The sequence below is a fragment of the Helianthus annuus genome, chromosome 6 (assembly GCF_002127325.2).
Source record: "Helianthus annuus cultivar XRQ/B chromosome 6, HanXRQr2.0-SUNRISE, whole genome shotgun sequence".
Lineage (NCBI taxonomy): Eukaryota > Viridiplantae > Streptophyta > Magnoliopsida > Asterales > Asteraceae > Helianthus > Helianthus annuus.
Window position 1 is genome coordinate 9,166,557 of NC_035438.2, and position 19,088 is coordinate 9,185,644.

Below are 19,088 nucleotides of genomic sequence, written 5' to 3' on the forward strand. Positions count from 1 at the left end.
TCTAACTTTTTAAAGATCCTCACAAAATCTCGGTTCGTTTCTCTCTCCACGTTTCTTTCTACACTTTCTCCGAGAAACTCTGTCATCTTCTTCGATTTCTTCCGATCTTCATCAATATCATCTTGTATAATAATAAAGGTATTGTTAAATAATTTGATTTGTTTTGTATTTTTTTCATGTTTATTCTTTTAGTTTTGAATTCCATAGCCGATTATGGTTCTTGCTATTTTAATGAAGAAGTTGTAATCGACGGTGGTGTATTCATGTATCTCCCTGTTTTTTTAATCCATTATTGGTTATGATTGCGTTTATTGTTGCGGCTTATACTGGAACAATTTCTGATAGTCCTAATTTTTTTGTATATCCGATTACTATGTAGTTATTATGCATGTTATGATATACATATATGATTCTAAAAAAAAGTGATCTGCATTTCGTGTATCTACCATTTGTCTTATCCATTGTTGATTTTATTGGATTTCACTTTGCTCATGTATTTATCTTATTCTGATTTATGATATAAAATTTCGATCTTTACTGTTGTATTCTCATTTGTATTTGTAAAGTTATTTATAAAGTTGTTTATGTGATTCCGATATATGATATAAAATTTCAATCTTTACTAATGTATTGTCACGTTTATTTGTAAAGTTGTTTATAAAGTTGTTCATGTAACGATGTTATTCTGAAGTATAATATAAATTTCTGATTTTAACTGATGTATTCTCATGTGTATTTAAAAAGTTGAACTTGTTTTGATTAGTAGTTGGTATACTGTTTTTAAGTTTTTGTTTGGAATAGACACAAGTCACTATCCTGTTTTTCTATATAATTTATTTAGCTGATGATCCTCCATGTCTATTTGTGATTCTTAATCGGAAAAGTAGGTTTTAAGTTTTAATTATATGATTTGCTGTAAAAAATATATATATTTCGATATGATAAGAAATTACATGTATTCTCACCTTTTTGATGTTGTCTATTGTTATTTTGATATATATTAGTTGTATCATCTTTTATTTAGATGTATTGCATAGGATTGTATTCATTTGTTTCTTAATGTTATTGATTTTGATTCTATATGATTGATACTGTTACAGTTTTACGTGAGAATGATTTATGGATTTCCGTGTTACCTTGAAGACAGTAAAAGGAAATGTTTGGTTAGTAATTTTATCCGATCTTAGTTTAACACTTAATTTTAATTTTTTTGGTATGATATTTAGCAATAAAAGTGTTTCTTTTATTTATGCTTAGATTTTGCCAAAACAGTATCAAAATTGGATTCAACAGTTTAATTATCCAACTGGAAATACAAACATCCGGACCACAACTGGAAATGTTTTTAAAGTCAAGATCTATCCTCTAAGCAATGGCAGATATTATTTCTATAATGGTTGGTGTCCGTTGGTAGACAGTTTGAAAATACCTATAGATTCATGGTTGATATTTCATTATGAAGAAGCATTAGAAAGTTTCAGAATATTGTATTTTTATCAAGACATTGCTCTTGCTCCTTGTGAAGAGCTTTACTACAAACCATCTGGTAACGAAGATTATGTGGTATGTAACTTCGAATATTATTCATCATGTAATTTTTTTGGAGATACAGTTGTTTAATTGTTGTTTTTTATTTGTTTGCTTAATTTTTTGATATATTTTTACTAATGTACTATATAATGTGTTTTATTCTGATTGTAGAGTATTAATCGTTCTTTTGTTCATCACAAGATGTTAAACACTATTCCTTCATATCCGGTTCTTATTAAAGGATCTGAAAACCAGAACTGGTCTGTAGGGATGGAAGATATCAACAATGAACTTTACATAATTACCGGATGGAAGGAGATAAAGAATGAGTTGTCATTAACTGCTGATCATCTCATTGTCTTTGAGATGATAGATCTTCAGACTTTTCATATCACGGTTTTCAATTGTGCTACATGTGATTTAGTGCTTCCACCGGAGGTTTGTGCTGTTGTTAAAGAAAAGGTGATAGAAGAGATTGTCTTGAGTTCAGATACTGAAGCTGTACAGGACATCGTTAATGTCAATGAAGGTGGTATGGTTGTTGTGAATGAAGATAATCAGATCGTACTTTAGTCAGATTTTAAAGATGTGTTAATTCTTTGTTTATTGAATTGTTCGTTGTTTGTTACAGCGCCTTTCTAAAAAACAGGCTGAAGATCTTGGACTGAATCATAAGATGGGTTTGAAGATTGTGGACGTGGCAGGTGATGTTTGGAATATTCAAGCTGCTATAGGTTCATCTCGAGGTCAACCAAGATATTATCTGCAAGGAATGAGAAAGTTTGTGAGAGATAAAGACATGGCTCCAGGTCAAACATTTACACTTAACTTTGTGAAAGGTAAAAAGCTTTTTATGTTCGGATGAATGTTCATGGGTTGAAGAAGGCAAATGCAGAAGGATACATTGAACCAAGTTTTTGGGTTGTAGTTCTTTGCTTTTCAAAACTGATAGTAGACTTGTTTGTTTAGTTTTGAAGTTGTGATTCTAAAACTATATATGTACATGTAAATTATTAGGTCCATGTCTAACGGAAACAATGCGGAGATGTAAGCTAAAGACAGTATACTCGGTTTGACTTTTGGTCAACATCTGATTGACTTTTGGACAATATCTCATTTAGTATTCAACAGACGTTTGAATAACTCAAACACTGGTTTTAACATCTGTTTGACTTTAGGTCAACAGTGTTGGAAAATTAGAATAATGTGAATGGAAATTAATTTAGTGATAATTAATGGGACTCTTCATGGTGACAAACTCTTGAGTAGAGTTTTTATGTCACTTAATTAGCTTTTATTAGAGTTTTTATTTCTCTAATTAAATACCTAATTAAGTGAAACTTTACTAGAGTTTTATGTCTCTAATAAATCACCATTTAAGGAAAAACTTTTCATAACTAACATCTCTTGTAAAAATAGTAGGCTACGTGCCTCATTTTGATATAGAGAAAAATGCTAGAAAAATACAAGAGATGGGATACAAGAAATATACATGATTATATAGAGAGTTCATGGAAAGAAGAAATACTTGGAGATCCATGTGATGGGTACTTAGAGAAATATGTTTTCTCTATACGATTTCATCACCTTCGTATCATAATTTTCCACAAGTTCTAACACCACAATTACCGGATGTAACCTTGGGCCCGTGAGCCATCTCCGGCAGTACAGACTGCTTCGGCTGTTGTACCCTGGGAGACAGACGCGTCATCTTTAGTAGAGGCGCGAAATCTGTTTTAAGGGAAGCGTGTTTGAACACGTGCCTCAACCAAATTCGTCAACGTTTTAGTGTTATCCTTGTTGCAGTCAAGGAGTATTTTTCAAGACTCAAGATGATGAATACTCGAGTCTAGGATGCTATCAAGTGTGCGTGAAGGACCCACCAGAGATGCGGCTTGAATCAAGATTGGTATTATATTATATATTCTTTTTATTTAGTTATTGCAACCGATATTGTACTATGATATTTCCTACGAATAACGAGAGTCTCGTTATTATATATTTTCTAATTATATTTTACAAAAGGTGAACCTAATTCCTACAAACTTAAAACAGATTTCGTGAGATTGTTGGTACAATCTTAAAAACCTTATTTATAAGGATTTTGGGTTTACAAAAGGATTTATAATAGAATAAAAAAAATATTTTTAGAGGCTATGATCTTATAAATATTTTCTTTTGGGAAATATGTATGTGGTACAACTTGTTGTGTTTGGATTTCTTGAGATTGAGATACAATCTTAAATCCTATACCGTGGTACAAAACGAATAGTTTTGTTCAACCGTTTGGTTTTTGAAACGATTTTGGGAATCGTTAATTTTTCTAACTTTTGTGTTAGATCGGGTTTATTAGTGTAAACCATACGTTTTTTGTAAACGTTAAATTTTCTAACATATGTGTTAGACCGGAATTATTGGTGTAAACCATACGTTTTTTGTAAACGTTAAATTCTCTTAAGTAGAGTCTTTTATGTCTTTAAATAAGAGTTTTATGTTACTTGATTAGAGTTATATGTCTCTAATTAAGTCTCTATTTAAAGTAGACTCTCCATCCACCTATGGATTGATATGGACAAATAAGTCTTATAATGATTTTTGTAATCAGTTGTCTTCTAACATGTGTGTTAGAAACGTTCATGAAACGCGTTAGTTTGGAAGCAATTTTTTAATTGTTCAGTTTCTAACGTGTGTATTAGAAATGACTTATTTATTTGAACTATATATGTGTTTTTAGCAAGTCGAATTAATATTTTGTGGAAATGTTAATATTTCTAACGTGCGCGTTAGAATTTCTTTCATTTTAACATGATTGATAAAAATGGTTAAAATACAAATGCTTTGAAATGTTTTATGTTGACATTTTATATAAGCAATTTGTTGTAGCATTGTTTTTAATGCTTTGTATGATTTAGAAATAAAATGTCATACATTGAAGTTGATGTTTGATTGGCTTCAAGGAATTAAATCACCATAAAGTGATGGTGTGGTATTTATATGAATTTAATGAAATTAAAATCATTTACTATGGAAGATAAATTCTTAAGGAGAGTTTCATGTCAATTGATTAGTTTTTATTAGAGTTTATTTCTCTAATAAAATCTTTAATAAAATGAGACTTTTAGTAGAGTTTTTATGTCAATTTATTAGTTTTTATTAGAGTTTATGTCTAATAAAATCTCTAATATGGTGAAACTCTTGAATAGAGTTTTAATGGTGATATTTGATGAGTTTTATTAGAGTTTAAATATATATTTATTGAGACTCCTAACTCTTCATATGTGAAACTCTTGAGTAGAGTTTTAATGATGACATTTGATGAGTTTTATTAGAGTTTAAGTCTATATTTATTGAGACTTTTAACTCTTCATATGGTGAAACTCTTGAGTAGAGTTTTAATGATAACATTTGATGAGTTTATTAGAGTTTAAGTCTATAATTATTGAGACTCTTAACTCTTCATATGGTGAAACTCTTGAGTAGAGTTTTAGTGATGACATTTGATGCTTTAATTTGGTCATGTTATATATATATATATATATATATATATAACATGACCAAATATATATATATATATAATGACTTAAAGTTTTCTAACATGTGTGTTAGAAAATGTGTATCACGAATACGAGGTTAGAGATTGTTCTAATGGACAGAAATGTTTTATGTAAACATTTAATTGCCTATGTGTGCATTAAAACTGATGAGAAACAGTTTATTTTATAAACTGTATATTTGGAAAACGTTTTATGTAAACGTTCGATTCTATAATGTGCTTGTTATAACATTTTTTTCCCGACATGTGTGTTAAAAAAATGTTATTTGGTGAAAACAACTTGGTGTTGTTGTGAACAAATTTAATTGTTTAAGTTTACTACTTAAATGTAGTATTTGTAATAACTTGGTGTTGTTTTAAGCATAATTGTCCAAGTTTAAAGTTTCAAGATGAAATGGGAAACTTGTACTTACAAGTACATGGAGTCTTATTGAGGGAGTACCTCAAGACACACCATGGGACAATATTGTTGAGAAGATTTCGGTCAGATTATAAAGTGTTGAAGATAAAAGCACTTTGCTACTTGATGTCTACATGTTGTCTATGCTTCCGTTTAAATTTCAAAAGTGATTGACACTTATGATTTAGTTTCCAATGTATTTTATTGTTTTGTGTTCAATATCTTTGGATAACACATGCAATTTTTACAAAGAAATAAATCACTAATGGTTGTGACGTATAAATTATTTTTGTGGAAAATAATTATAACGTCGGCTATACATTGTTTAAAAGAATATGGTTTTAAACGGATAGTACATGAAAATACTTGGACATAAACAACTTGCGAGTTGTTACATTGACTAAAAGTCAAAGATGAAACATCAAATGTATAACCAAATCATGAATGAGTAATGAAAGAACGTAGTGAGTGTATTGAGATGAAATACACTAACGACATTCATGTCGCATACTTCATTAGAAGTCATTGAAAAAATTCACAAGTGTGAATTCTAACATATGAAAGTAAAAGTACTGTATGTTATTGTATACCTTTAATAAATCTTGCGAGATTTATAAGTAGATGCGTCTACCACTTGATTATTGTTAGATCTATATGGAGATTTTACATTCATTTGGGAGAGCATCCTAAATATACATATCTCCTAATGAATAACAATAGATGTGTGCAAATCACTTATGGCAAAATTATGAATGCCATGTTGTTGAGTGTCGATTTAGTTGACTCTATCTCACATATAATAGTGATTGTAGACAAGAAACATTCATCTTGTTGGTGATGAATGTGTTCACCAAGTGACTTGGATTAAGACTTATGTTTAAGTACTTATGAGTCAATGGTAGATTGTTGGAGATCAAAGGTAATCAAGTTATGTTCCTTAAATGAGTGATGAAATTTAGCTTTGTGCTATATACAATAATTTGTGAGACCTTCCTAAATATTGATGTTTTAGGATTATGAGTAAATCTCATTATTTTGTCTTAACAATGATGAATGTTGCAAAGTGATATTATGATATCCTTAGGGATGTGAAGAATCAGAATGATGCATCTTCTGTTCACATGCTAAAGTATTGTAGTCTAAAGCATGCTAGACTAGTACTTGGTTAATTATGGGTCTTGACGGAGACTAATTAACTCTAAACATTCAAATGTGTATGAACACAAAAAGAATTTGTGTATGGACAAAGTTGAGAGAGAATTTTTATTCATTATAAGGAAATGACATGTAACTTTTAAAAGTTTGTTCGAAAAGCTAATGAGGAGAACTCATTGTCTAAGCTTATTCTAGATGTTGAATTAGAATTATTCTAAGTTGGTGACAAACTTATGACAATGGCATGTGTTGCTTTGGTCAGCTCGGAAGCTTGTGTAAGCTAATGCAATATGAGTTGAATTCACTGATACAATAAGGTTGGTCTTTTTCAATCATATGTGTATAAATGTTGCCATAAGTGGTGTTACGGAAATGTTGATCAAATGGCAAGAAATGTGGGGGAGGAACCATTTAAGAAACAACCCTATAAGGGTATGTAGAAATGGTTTTCATTTAACACATCTAAATGTTATCCAGTAACACTTAAATGTGGGGGTGTCTTGCAGTTGTTTTTAGCAATAAGGATTTTGTAATCCAATCTAACATTGCAAATAGACGACTAAGTGGAGGACACAAAGGTCGTAGTGCATAATGGAGATGTCTTTGCCTTAAATGATACACGTATCTTACGAAGACATATGTTATAACCAGATTCAGATGGCCACTGAGGTTATAGTCTTAGAAGTTAACAATAGGCAAAATTAACTTATTAGTTAAGAACACATCATGACAACTGATCTCAAATACGCAAAGTTATTTGCTAATGTTATGGATCCAACAACCTGAGGGTTTATTAGAGATCAAGTTGTGGAATGGGACTGAAGCCCTTGAAAAATGAAGTTCATATGATGGAAACCTAACTCAGTAGACTGGAGATCCCAAGAATTGAGTTTAATAGGAAAACCTAATTGTATGAATAAGCGAGGTCACTGTGGGGGAATAACCCTACGCATTTAATATGGTAGTTTATTATAAAGATTAATAAACTTGTGACAACTCGTAATTCCGAACCTACCTTTGTGTAACATTCGTGAACACGACACGACTTTATGAACTTGACTGATTACTTTATGAACTTGACTAATTATGTGAATAATATGATTGATGAATACATGATATGTTGTTATGTGGATGTGTGCTATGTATGTATGTATGTTAATCGAGCCCAACCAGAGCCGCACAATTCCCTCTCGATCGCACAAGCCCACTTCGGGCCTTACTTTTGTACACGAACTAAGGGCGGCCCATTTAGGGGTCCGGCCCACTCCTCTTAAACGTGTAAACACCTATGGTTGGGGTTGGTGCTCTCATTTGTTACTATCACCTCACATACACCAAACCCTAGTTTCTCTCTCTCTCTCACTCAAACCCGACGGCACAAGGCAACCGAAGATCATCCTCTAGTTCGGATCACCCTCTTCTACTCTTAATCGGTTAGTGTTGTGTTTGTGTTTTTCATGATTGAATGATGATAGGGTTCCACGTTTTGTTTTAGCCGATTAGGGTTGATTGTATGAATGATATACGATTGATTATGAATATTGATGGTTAGTATTGATTCTCGGTTCACATGTAAAGAATTCTGGTCAATCATTGTTAATCGTGTAATGTTGACTATGATCTAGAAATTGTTTGCGAATGATCGACTATGATAAACAGTTATGATGATGGTGATGTTGTTAGGATCTTGAACCATGTTATTGACTATGCTTGATGTTCTTGTTGAATTTATTTAGGGTTCATATGAATTGAATGTTAAAAACTTTTGTTTGATCGGCTAAGGGAATGGTGATAACCTAGATTGTGTTAATTGATATCATATGTTTGGAAACTGTGAATGATTGTAACCGAACCAGCATAATTTCCGGATGATTAACTGATCGCACAAGGCTCTTCACAATCGCACAAGATCAGGTCATACAAGACCTGATCTGATCGCACAAGATGATCCATACGCACAAGGTTAATCCGGACGCACAAGATGTGTAATTATGCATGATCGCACAACATCTTGTGGATCGCACAAGCTGGTGCCAATCGCACAAGATGTTGGGCCACACACAGGTGAATAACCGTTTGTTGTTACTGGGCCGGACAGCCCAAGATCTCATTCGCACAAGACCTATTCAGTCGCACAACCCAACTCTGAGTCGCACAAGTTAACCGTTGGTTTGTTTAAATGGGCCGTTTGCTTGCTGAACTACTTATGCTATTGGGCTAATTATATGTTGGGCCGGTTCATATTGGATCGCACAACATGTTGTGGATCGCACAACATGTTGAGCCGGGAACCTTGGGCTTATTAAATCGTACGAGTTTGGATATGTTATGGCTGTTAACTTGTATTGCCTAACTGTTAAGTGTTGCCATGATCTATACGTGTTTGTAACGTGTTAACTCTGTGCAATCATACGTGCTTTACTTGAACCAAACCTGACTTGTATGATAAACATGCTAGGACGTGGTTGATCACATTGTAGCTTAACTGAACCTTTTCGTGTATCATACCGAGCAACCCCAGGTGAGTTCATTGCATTTTCTCAAGCATGCGTCCCGGTGGTTTGGGACAACTGGTAAACATTTGGAAGGGAAACCTTGGGTAAACAACTTAATCGGTTTTGGGTATTGAACATGGAATCTATCATCGGATTGCCTGGAGGGCAATGGGGGTAATTAGTTGATAGCGCTATTAGGTGGGAAACCTCACACCGGGCCGTAAGGACGGGGGTGAACTAATTATCTGGGTTTCACTATGGTTGTTAAGAGGCACACTCCTCGGTTACGTAAGGGCGGTCCCTAGGGTAACTAGCGTGAACAACATAGTGGGTTGCTAAGAGGCATACTCCTCGGTTACGTAAGGGCGTATTCCCTAGGGTAACTAGCATGAGCAACATCGTAACGCAACATTGAATCGCATTAACATACATCTGGTAACTCAACACGTTAACAAAACCTTGAACTCGCCAGCGTAGTCTGACACACTTGTTTGCATGCTTGTAGGTCGTTAACATTTGGAACATGGACTTGCTATCTGGGAGTGCTGGAGTGGTCATGGATCGAGGCTCTTGGATTAACTTACATTTGATACATTGGTTTTAAGTATTATTATGAAACAGTTGCTAAACGATTTATTACATGCTTCCGCTACACAACTTTTGAGAATTGATATCATGCTGACATCTTATTTTAGTAATTAAAGTCATGACTTATTTAAGTATTTATTATTGGTTCAATGTGATTGGTGGCTCGAACTCTGATGCGTAACACGCCTCGCGGGGTTCCCGCAGGTGGTATTTTGGGGGTGTTACAGTTGGTATCAGAGCCACTGGTTATAGTGAACTAGGTTTTAAGACGTTTTTGTAAAACCAGACTATAACCGAACACCTTCGAAAATCGATCATGACACTCAGCTCCATATTGCAAGGTTCGTCTTTCGTATACTCATTGTACTACGTAACTAGTGGACACTTACATATGATATTGCATGCTGGTGCACGTTAAACACGATAGTATGAACTTACGTATCCCTTGCACGTGTTATATGACTAATAGGGTGGTAACTCCCTAAACATTCGTGACTTATGTTATGTGATGCTCTTTGTTTACTATTCGAGTTGGGGGAACCATTCGACATGAGTTAGGAGGAGCTGAGATGAGCATGCAAATCACAATATTATTGTGGGTGCACACATAATAATAATGTGGGGTGCATGCGAGTCCCAGTGAGGCTTAACAAGTGAAGGAGGGGTTCCGCTCTGTTAATTGATCAGTGTGAAACGTAACAAACTAATAGGAGTCATAACAGTGATCGTCTCCTACTCAAATGTGACTTTCTCACCTCTCTTTGAATCCTTTTGAAATCGCAATGCTATCGAGTATTACTTGAACGTCCCTCTGAACGCCTAGCGAACTAAGTAGAATGCTAGGTGCTTGTACGAACATCCCTGAGTGGATGTTGCAGCGTCCATGATTGGTTTATACCCCTTTTCTTTCCCCCTCACTCCTCTTCGTTGTTGGAACTCAATATACTCACATCTCAGACCCTGAAGGGCGATCACACCTGCAACACTCTGGAAACATACCGTGTTTTACCCAGTCAACTTGTAAGAACGATGGGTATAAGGGTAAGTTTAGTACCCAACCGACTTCAGCATTTGAACGACTCCAATTATTGATAATGAACATCAACGATTTGACTCCAAACGAATCCTTAATTCTAGTCAGCAACTTATGGGAGCCGACTTTTATGAATCGATCGAAACGTAAACGATGACAATCGACCAGGATGTGGACTGTGTAACTTCCAACACAACGAGTAGCACCCTGGAACTTAGCACGAAATATGAAGAGATGGATATCGTTGGTGAAGGATCGTAGAGTCCTGTTTCGAGCAACAACATTAGAAGCAACAACTATCGTGACATCAAGGTACTTGTAATAGTAGCTTACAGTATGGAAATGAAGGTGCCTACGGCATGTAATGGCAGTTGATAATTCAAGACGACAACAACCAAGGGAGCGATGACAGTAAGGTAGAAATCCGTGTGATTGTAACAATAACACCGACAGTGATGCTCGCGAAAGGATATTTAGGATTGACGTGGGTGACGACAGGACAATAACAACATGGTAGTTTGGATGGATAGCAAATCGCTTCGGCTCGATTCCGTTTAACCCAGATGCATCTTGAAGCCAAACCTGTTATGGGACCGGCTGATGGCAAGTCAACTGAAACCGCATATGTTAGTTGGGATGCAACCTCGACCTTGCGGGGGACAGGCATCTAACACCGGTCATACTTCTACTATCCTTGGTAGTTACGACGCAGTAGTCAGTGTTGGCTGGTTATTAGGACATATCGCCCGGACGTACCCTGTGAGAAGAAATTTAGCGTCACTATATGCTCTAAAGTACCAGAGTGGTGAAAAGATTAGCATCATGTCAGTAATGACAGCCTCGAAAGCGCCTATGGAAGGAGGACCTCACTGTATTAGCAACTATATCTAATGATCAGACTAAGTAAGATAGGATCGAGGACCCACCGATTGTTGTGACTCATCTCAAAGTGCAATTGGAGGAGCTTTCAGGTCTACTACCACAACTATTAGTCAGAAACTCAGTGATCTCACGATTAGAGGGAGCTCCGAATACTCATACTCTTACCGTCTTACACCAGGAGGGTTGCAAGAACTGTGTAATCTACTACGAGAATTGTTGCACAAGAGTTTGTTGGACCTAATTCTCACTTTGGGAAGCCCCAGTTATATCCGTGAAGATAAGCCTTTTTGTGTGTACGTATCAATCATCGAGCACCCATCGAGACGACAGTCGAGAACCGTTTGCCGCGGCCATGCATCGAAAACCGATCGACTAGTTACAAGAGACGAACTTTCATTTGAGGATTAAATTACGAGCGCATTATTATCAGATGGAAATCCAAGGGAAGAAAGTTCTTAAAGAAGCTTACCAGACGCAATTCGGCCATACAACTTTGTACTCCATGACCTTTAGACTGATCATCACACCAGCAGCCTCATGGATCATGCGAACCGCCCATGCGATTGGGTGACATTTTGAACCCTTTTCAGGAGAAAAGAATATCATGGACAACTTTGTATCTTATTTGAGAGCTCCTGAGGAGGAGCCACACCGCGCGAAGCCTTGATAAAAGTAACTTCTGAATGCGAGATGTACCCTTTTGGGTCATATAACCAACGAAGTGGGAATGCACGTGAATCTCGCCAAGATGCATCCTGTTAGAAACTGACCGACACCAAAGGTTCCTTCGGGGATGCAGCAACTCCTTGGCCTTGCTAGATACTATCGCAGCTTACTCACCGGACATTCGAAGGTTGCACAGCTTAAATCTCTTTAGTGCAGCAGGGTGTTGCGTTTGTGAAAGACAAAACAGCAAGGCGTCTTTTCAGCTTTTGAATTCCAACCCTACAACTCACTGAGCATCATCTTTACCCGAGGGTGCGGGTGATTCAGTGGTATACCACGATGGTCCGAATCAGAGTCCCAGTTACACGCCGACGCAACACGAGAGAATAACGACTTACGTAATGAAATTACAAAGAAGAACTGCATGACACACAACTGGTGGTGGAAACCGTGGTCTTTGGAGTTACACGGAGGCATTACTTGGACGGTACCAAATGCGTTACTTAGACCGATCACAAGGGCCTTCCGTGTACTCTGGTTTCGAAAGAGCTAAATCAGTAAATGGCATCGTTGGATGGAACTTCTGGGTGGATTACGACGGTGGAACGTGAACGTGTATGGACTTTGCAGCTCGTCATCGACTCTAACCCACCTGACCCAACTCGTTCTGTACAAACTAGGGAACTAACGGGAGAGAATTTTCAAGTTGAGTCCATGCGGGGCATGGAAGAGCAACCTTGGTGAAACGAACGATATTCATTAACTCATAGGACGACTATAAATCTCATTTCACAGCAACGGTAGGGAAGTTGTGGTTAGCAAAACACACCGGCTTCGAAAATTCTATTCAACTGGATTTTTAAGAAAGATGTTTGGACATGTAAATCTTGTACTGATGATTGGGCATGAAAACCCGTCTAACAATGTATGGGTATGACTCTTGACTTTGGGAAAAGTCAAGGCGAAGTATAAGAAACTGGCAACACCTATGTGGAAGATGGGAGCAGACTGCTATGAATGCTGCCACTAGTCTATTTACAACTCGAAATGGAAACACAAACAATAACAATCGTTGATCGTTGAATGTGACCAGTACACCTCCTTGCAGTCAAGGGAACTGATGAGTCTTCTCAGCTTGTGAAAATTTCTCTGGAAGAGACGGATTATAGGCATGAGGTGCCAACTTCTATTACCTATTGGACTATACCTAATTTAAGGCGGGCATGGCGACAAACTCTTGAGTAGAGTTTTTATGTCACTTAATTAGCTTTTATTAGAGTTTTTATTTCTCTAATTAAATACCTAATTAAGTGAAACTTTACTAGAGTTTTATGTCTCTAATAAATCACCATTTAAGGAAAAACTTTCCATAACTAACATCTCTTGTAAAAATAGTAGGCTACGTGCCTCATTTTGAGATAGAGAAAAATGCTAGAAAAATACAAGAGATGGGATACAAGAAATATACATGATTATATAGAGAGTTCATGGAAAGAAGAAATACTTGGAGATCAATGTGATGGGTACTTAGAGAAATATGTTTTCTCTATACGATTTCATCACATTCGTATCATAATTTTCCACAAGTTCTAACACCACAATTACCGGATGTAACCTTGGGCCCGTGAGCCATCTCCGGCAGTACAGACTGCTTCGGCTGTTGTACCCTGGGAGACAGACGCGTCATCTTTAGTAGAGGCGCGAAATCTGTTTTAAGGGAAGCGTGTTTGAACACGTGCCTCAACCAAATTCGTCAACGTTTTAGTGTTATCCTTGTTGCAGTCAAATAGTATTTTTCAAGACTCAAGATGATGAATACTCGAGTCTAGGATGCTATCAAGTGCGCGTGAAGGACCCACCAGAGATGCGGCTTGAATCAAGATTGGTATTATATTATATATTCTTTTTATTTAGTTATTGCAACCGATATTGTACTATGATATTTCCTACGAATAACGAGAGTCTCGTTATTATATATTTTCTAATTATATTTTACAAAAGGTGAACCTAATTCCTACAAACAGTTCATGGAAACCCATGTTAGGTTGAACAGTGTTTTGAAGAGGAAAACAGTCCTAAAATATAAGAAGACAGTGGATCTGGTTGAACATTTGTTTCACTTTTGGTCAACAACTGTTTGACTTTTGGTCAACATCTTTTTGCTCGATCAGATTGGGTGTTAAAGTATAGTTCTTTAAGTCATTGTTTTGTTTTCTTGAATTCTATGTAATTTTGTTAAGAAGTACAAGAACAAACATTTTTACAAAATCCCAAATCACCTGATCATGTAAGTGAATTGAAGTAAAATTGGAAATGATGTTATTCATGTGGTCTTGTTGTGCTTTTGTTTGACCTCTAATATGGGTTTATGATCTAATCCGGTGATGTGAAGACATTGTTGTTGAATCCAATGAGATGCTTGATGTAATGAGGTCGTATTAATAACAAATAATAATTGATATAACTAAGTTTCCCGAGCCCGGGAAGCAATCCCGAGTAATAACCTAATATACTTATATACATACAATTCATACTTGCACTCGAGTGAAACCCATTCTGACAGGGCCGGCCGTGAGAACTCGTGTACCCTGTTCGAGCTCGAAAAAATGTGCCCGTAGGCCTTAACGAAATTGGGTATTGGGCTCACTAAAGGTCTAAATCTAATACCAAAGGGGTTAATAACTAATCTAAACCATAAGAATAGTAAGGGGGCCTATGTTGGTGTTTGTATGAGTGTACCCTATTAAAAAAATATTTTACATATACATATCAGGTTTTTTTCAGAAAAAAATGTGCCCCTCGAAATATCGGGCCATGGCCGGTGGTCCTCCCCGTCCACCCTCAGCGCCGGCCATGCATTCTGACCACAATAGTTTTAACCATCTTTGATAGATTTTACCTAGTAAGATTTTATATAAAAAAAATATATTCTTTTACTTTATTTATTAAGTAAAGTTACACATTAACTATTTATTATACTTTTCTTTTACTTTTTAATTAATATGCATATCAAGTGTTTTACATGTGTTCTTCATGTTTATCAGTTCTTCAACACTCTTCAAACTCTACATATTTCACATCATAGTTTTTCTAAGGTCTACTTTCACTAAGTGGTTTTCTCCTAGGGAGGTCTTAGGTTCGATTACTACTAAGTGCAAATTATGTAAATACGAGAGAGCACCTCTAGGAGGAATTCGAACTTGGGGTGAGGGCCTGAGGGGTTTAAACAGCATTTGCTAACCCTTTGGAGCAAGCTAGAAATCCAATTGATCTGCTGTTAAAAAAATGACCCTACTAGCATACTATATTACTATGAATATGCATTTAAGCAAACAAGGGTAATAATCACTTAAAATCAAAAGACATTCGATTATCACACTAAAGACAAAAACTGTCAAAATAACCCGTCGATAAAGGTTAGTGTGAAGGGCATGAGTAAAGCGATCACAGACACATCAACGATGGATCATTGATAGACGCATCATCTACGATAATTACTTACGGATCACCGATGTGTCATTAACAACTATTTCACATGCGAATAGATCATGTATAAGGGTGTAAGGGGTGCTCACATAATAGGTGAGTCCCCTCTCTTACGTCAAACCAATCCTCGTGTGCCACGTCAACTCCCCTCTTAAACTCTCCTAACACCCCAATTTGATGGCGCCATTCCCCTCTTAACTACCCTTGTTTTTTTATTCAAAAAAAAAAAAACAAAAAGGTTTGATTGGTTGGAAAAATGGGCCCCACCATTTCTCTCCCTCCCCGCTTGCGGTGAACAACCACCAAAAATGGTCCCCGATTTCCCTCCCCGAATGGTTGGCAGCACCCCCCCTATGCGGCAACCGAAGTCACCGAAGGGGTCCCCGAAGGGTGCCCCGATCACCCTAATGAACTATGAATCAAGTGGAGAATATTATCTAATAATTGATATGCGAAAAAACACTTGTATGTTTTTTAAATATAATTCACGTTTTGCCTTTAATTATTTAAATTTTTAATTAAAGACTTTTTTTCCTACCGGCTCGTCAACCGTCAAGTGTTTGTTTGCATATCAATTCTCACTAGTCACAACTCATGTTTGACGAATGGTCAAAACCGGAGATTCATCGATCATCAGTATGGTTAAGAATTAATAAAATGATCATAAACCAATTTCCCAATAACCACTAATTCAAAAAATGAACCACCCTCTTCCCTTTGTTAATATAATATTTTTTTAAATATTACTATGACTCACAAGCCACATGAGAATTAGATTGAAAACTCGTGTATTAAAGATGTTAAATAGTTATTAAAGGAGATATACGAATTATAAAACGATATTTTAAGAAAAATAACTCAAACTCGTGTATTAAAGATGTTAAATTGATGAGATGTTAAACAGTCAATAACAGAGATATACGAATTATAAAACGATATTTTAAGAAAAATAACTAAAACTAAAAAGTAGTGAAATAAGAGACATTTGAAAGTTAATCTTACCTTGTGTTCCCGAGTTTAATAAACAAAAGAAAAGAAGAGAAAATGAATTAAGCAGAGAAAACAAATAAGTGAAAAGAAAATATTTTATTAATTATAATGTTCTCGGGTTCTAAAAAAATGAAAACAAAAGTCAAAATCTTATATATTAAAAATCATTTTCATTCCAATCTCTCTCTCTCTCTCTCTTAAAAATAAGGAAATAAATGTAAGTTCTATTTCTATTTTTCTTTATTTTATTTTTTTAAACTACGGAACACGATTTTTTTAACATTATCGTTAGTTAGTCACTTAATCCAACAGAATTCTGACACGTATTAGATGTATAAGTATAGATTTTGGAAATTTAATATATCTTGATTTATTCACATGCCAGTTTCAACTCCATGCATATGTGATATATATGTGTGTGTATATATATACACACCAAAACCACAACAATTTCATATAAACAACACAAAGAACATATCTCAACATCCATTTATCTAACATGGAGTTTCAAACATTTTCCGGCGATCAAACTGATCCAATCTTCATCCCAGGTTGGGAAAACCAAGAGGATGATCTCCACTTGCCGGAGAATCTCCTTGTAGATCTCCATGACATTTTAGAAAGTTTTCCACCGGAAAACACAACCGTTGGATCCAATTCAACGGCCGACGGTGGTTCTTTGTCGCCGGAAAATGATTCCGACGATGTTGTCATGGAAGCCAAAGTGCAGCCGGAATGTGCTAAAACATCAAAGAAGAAAAAATTGGCACGTGGAGACAACAAGCCGGCGGACTGGACGCGGTACAGAGGAATTAGGAGGCGGCCGTGGGGGAAGTTTGCGGCCGAGGTAAAAAAATATTTCTCAAGAGAGTAAATCGTGTTAATTTAGACAATGTTGTAAAAATCACTGTAAATTTACAAAATATACCCTCTAGTATGATGCTGGTTGCACGGGCGTGAGACCCAAGCGCTCTCATGCCACATCATACCATAACGCTCGTTAAACCGCTTCACATATCCACTTGAAGGGCGTGACCATCCTAACGCCCAAAGTTAACTTTTTCTTCCTCATTTACCCAATAAAAAAAATTACACATCAACCCTTTTTGTTAAATTTTATTTGATTTAAACTTTTTTTAATAAATTGGTTAAACCCCTTGTTCACTCATAACCGTTACCAGTACATATGATCTAATTACATTGTGTCTAATAGGTAACGAATCCGATGAAGAAAAGAACAAGAATGTGGCTAGGGACATTCGACACGCCGGAGGAAGCCGCGATGGCATATGACAAAGCCGCTTTTGAGCTCCGCGGCTCACGAGCCAAGCTGAACTTCCCTCTCTTGATCCGCCCCGATGATCTGGTGGGTTCTAAGTTGTTACAATCTCAAAATGCATCACCACGGGCATCCGCATCATCCTCCTCCACGTCAGCCGGAAAAAGCCACCGGAAAAGACAAAAGAAAAATGAGGTGGACCAACCATCAACTTCCACCAGTGCCACGGAGGATGATGGTGGTAGTGAGTGTGACTCATTGTGGAATATCCAATTGGATACACTTATTTCCGAGAGTTTTGTACCGGCCGGTACGGTGGAGCCGCCGGTTGCTCCGGTGGTTGACTTTGACTTAAATTGGGAGCTAGATATTGATACATCTATTTATGAGCAATTTTTTGGTGAAAATGTGGTGGAGCCCACTAGTGCTGAGGTGGCGGATGAGTTGGCGTGGGATAATTTGTTGGAAAATATGGTTGAGCCACCAATGACCACAGATAAACCGGTTGAGGTAGTTAATACATGTGATTCACCTTTGGAGATCGATATTGATACATCGATATTTGAGTGTATTTTTGGGGAAAATATGGGTGAGGAGTCAAATATCGCCACTGATGTCTCGGAAGCGCACAACGATGGTGATCTTCACTCACTATGGAATAGTCAAATTGATATCGGGTCTGGCTAAACGTACGCCTCTCTACTGAAGTAACCTCTACGTGAGAGATTATTTTTTAGTAGTGGGTTTGTGACAGGATGATGCGCGTAGCAGCTTAGAAGCACCTACTAATATTGTAACGTCATTGTCATCTAGCTACATTACTGCTATCACGGAGGAAGTTGTTGGGTGACGTATTTCTAAATTAGATAAATTAGTTTTAGGTTCTCAATGAGACATCCAGGTAGTAAGTGATGTACTTCTCAATCAAAAGGTTGGAAGGTTAAATCTTGCAAGGTGTAGTTTATGGTGTATTTATTCTAAAAAATGTAAGAATTGTTATAAAAAACGATAAATTAATTTTAGTCTTTTGA

At 36.2% G+C, this 19,088-nt stretch overlaps 1 protein-coding gene across 1 annotated transcript; it reads left to right on the forward strand.

Annotated features, from left to right (window-relative positions):
* Positions 1-17,173: 17,173 nt before the first annotated feature.
* On the forward strand, positions 17,174-19,088 carry LOC110864589 (ethylene-responsive transcription factor 1). The gene is made up of 2 exons (XM_022113693.2): positions 17,174-17,625; positions 17,992-19,088. The coding sequence occupies exons 1-2, from the start codon at positions 17,278-17,280 to the stop codon at positions 18,742-18,744; spliced, it is 1,101 nt and encodes a 366-aa protein (XP_021969385.1). The 5' UTR covers positions 17,174-17,277; the 3' UTR covers positions 18,745-19,088.

Excerpts from the sequence above, each read along its gene's own strand:
- LOC110864589 (XM_022113693.2), top strand. The coding sequence starts at position 17,278 with ATGGAGTTTCAAACATTTTCCGGCGATCAAACTGATCCAATCTTCATC. Across the intron at positions 17,626-17,991 it reads GGGGGAAGTTTGCGGCCGAG|GTAACGAATCCGATGAAGAA; the intron begins GTAAAAAAATAT and ends TGTGTCTAATAG.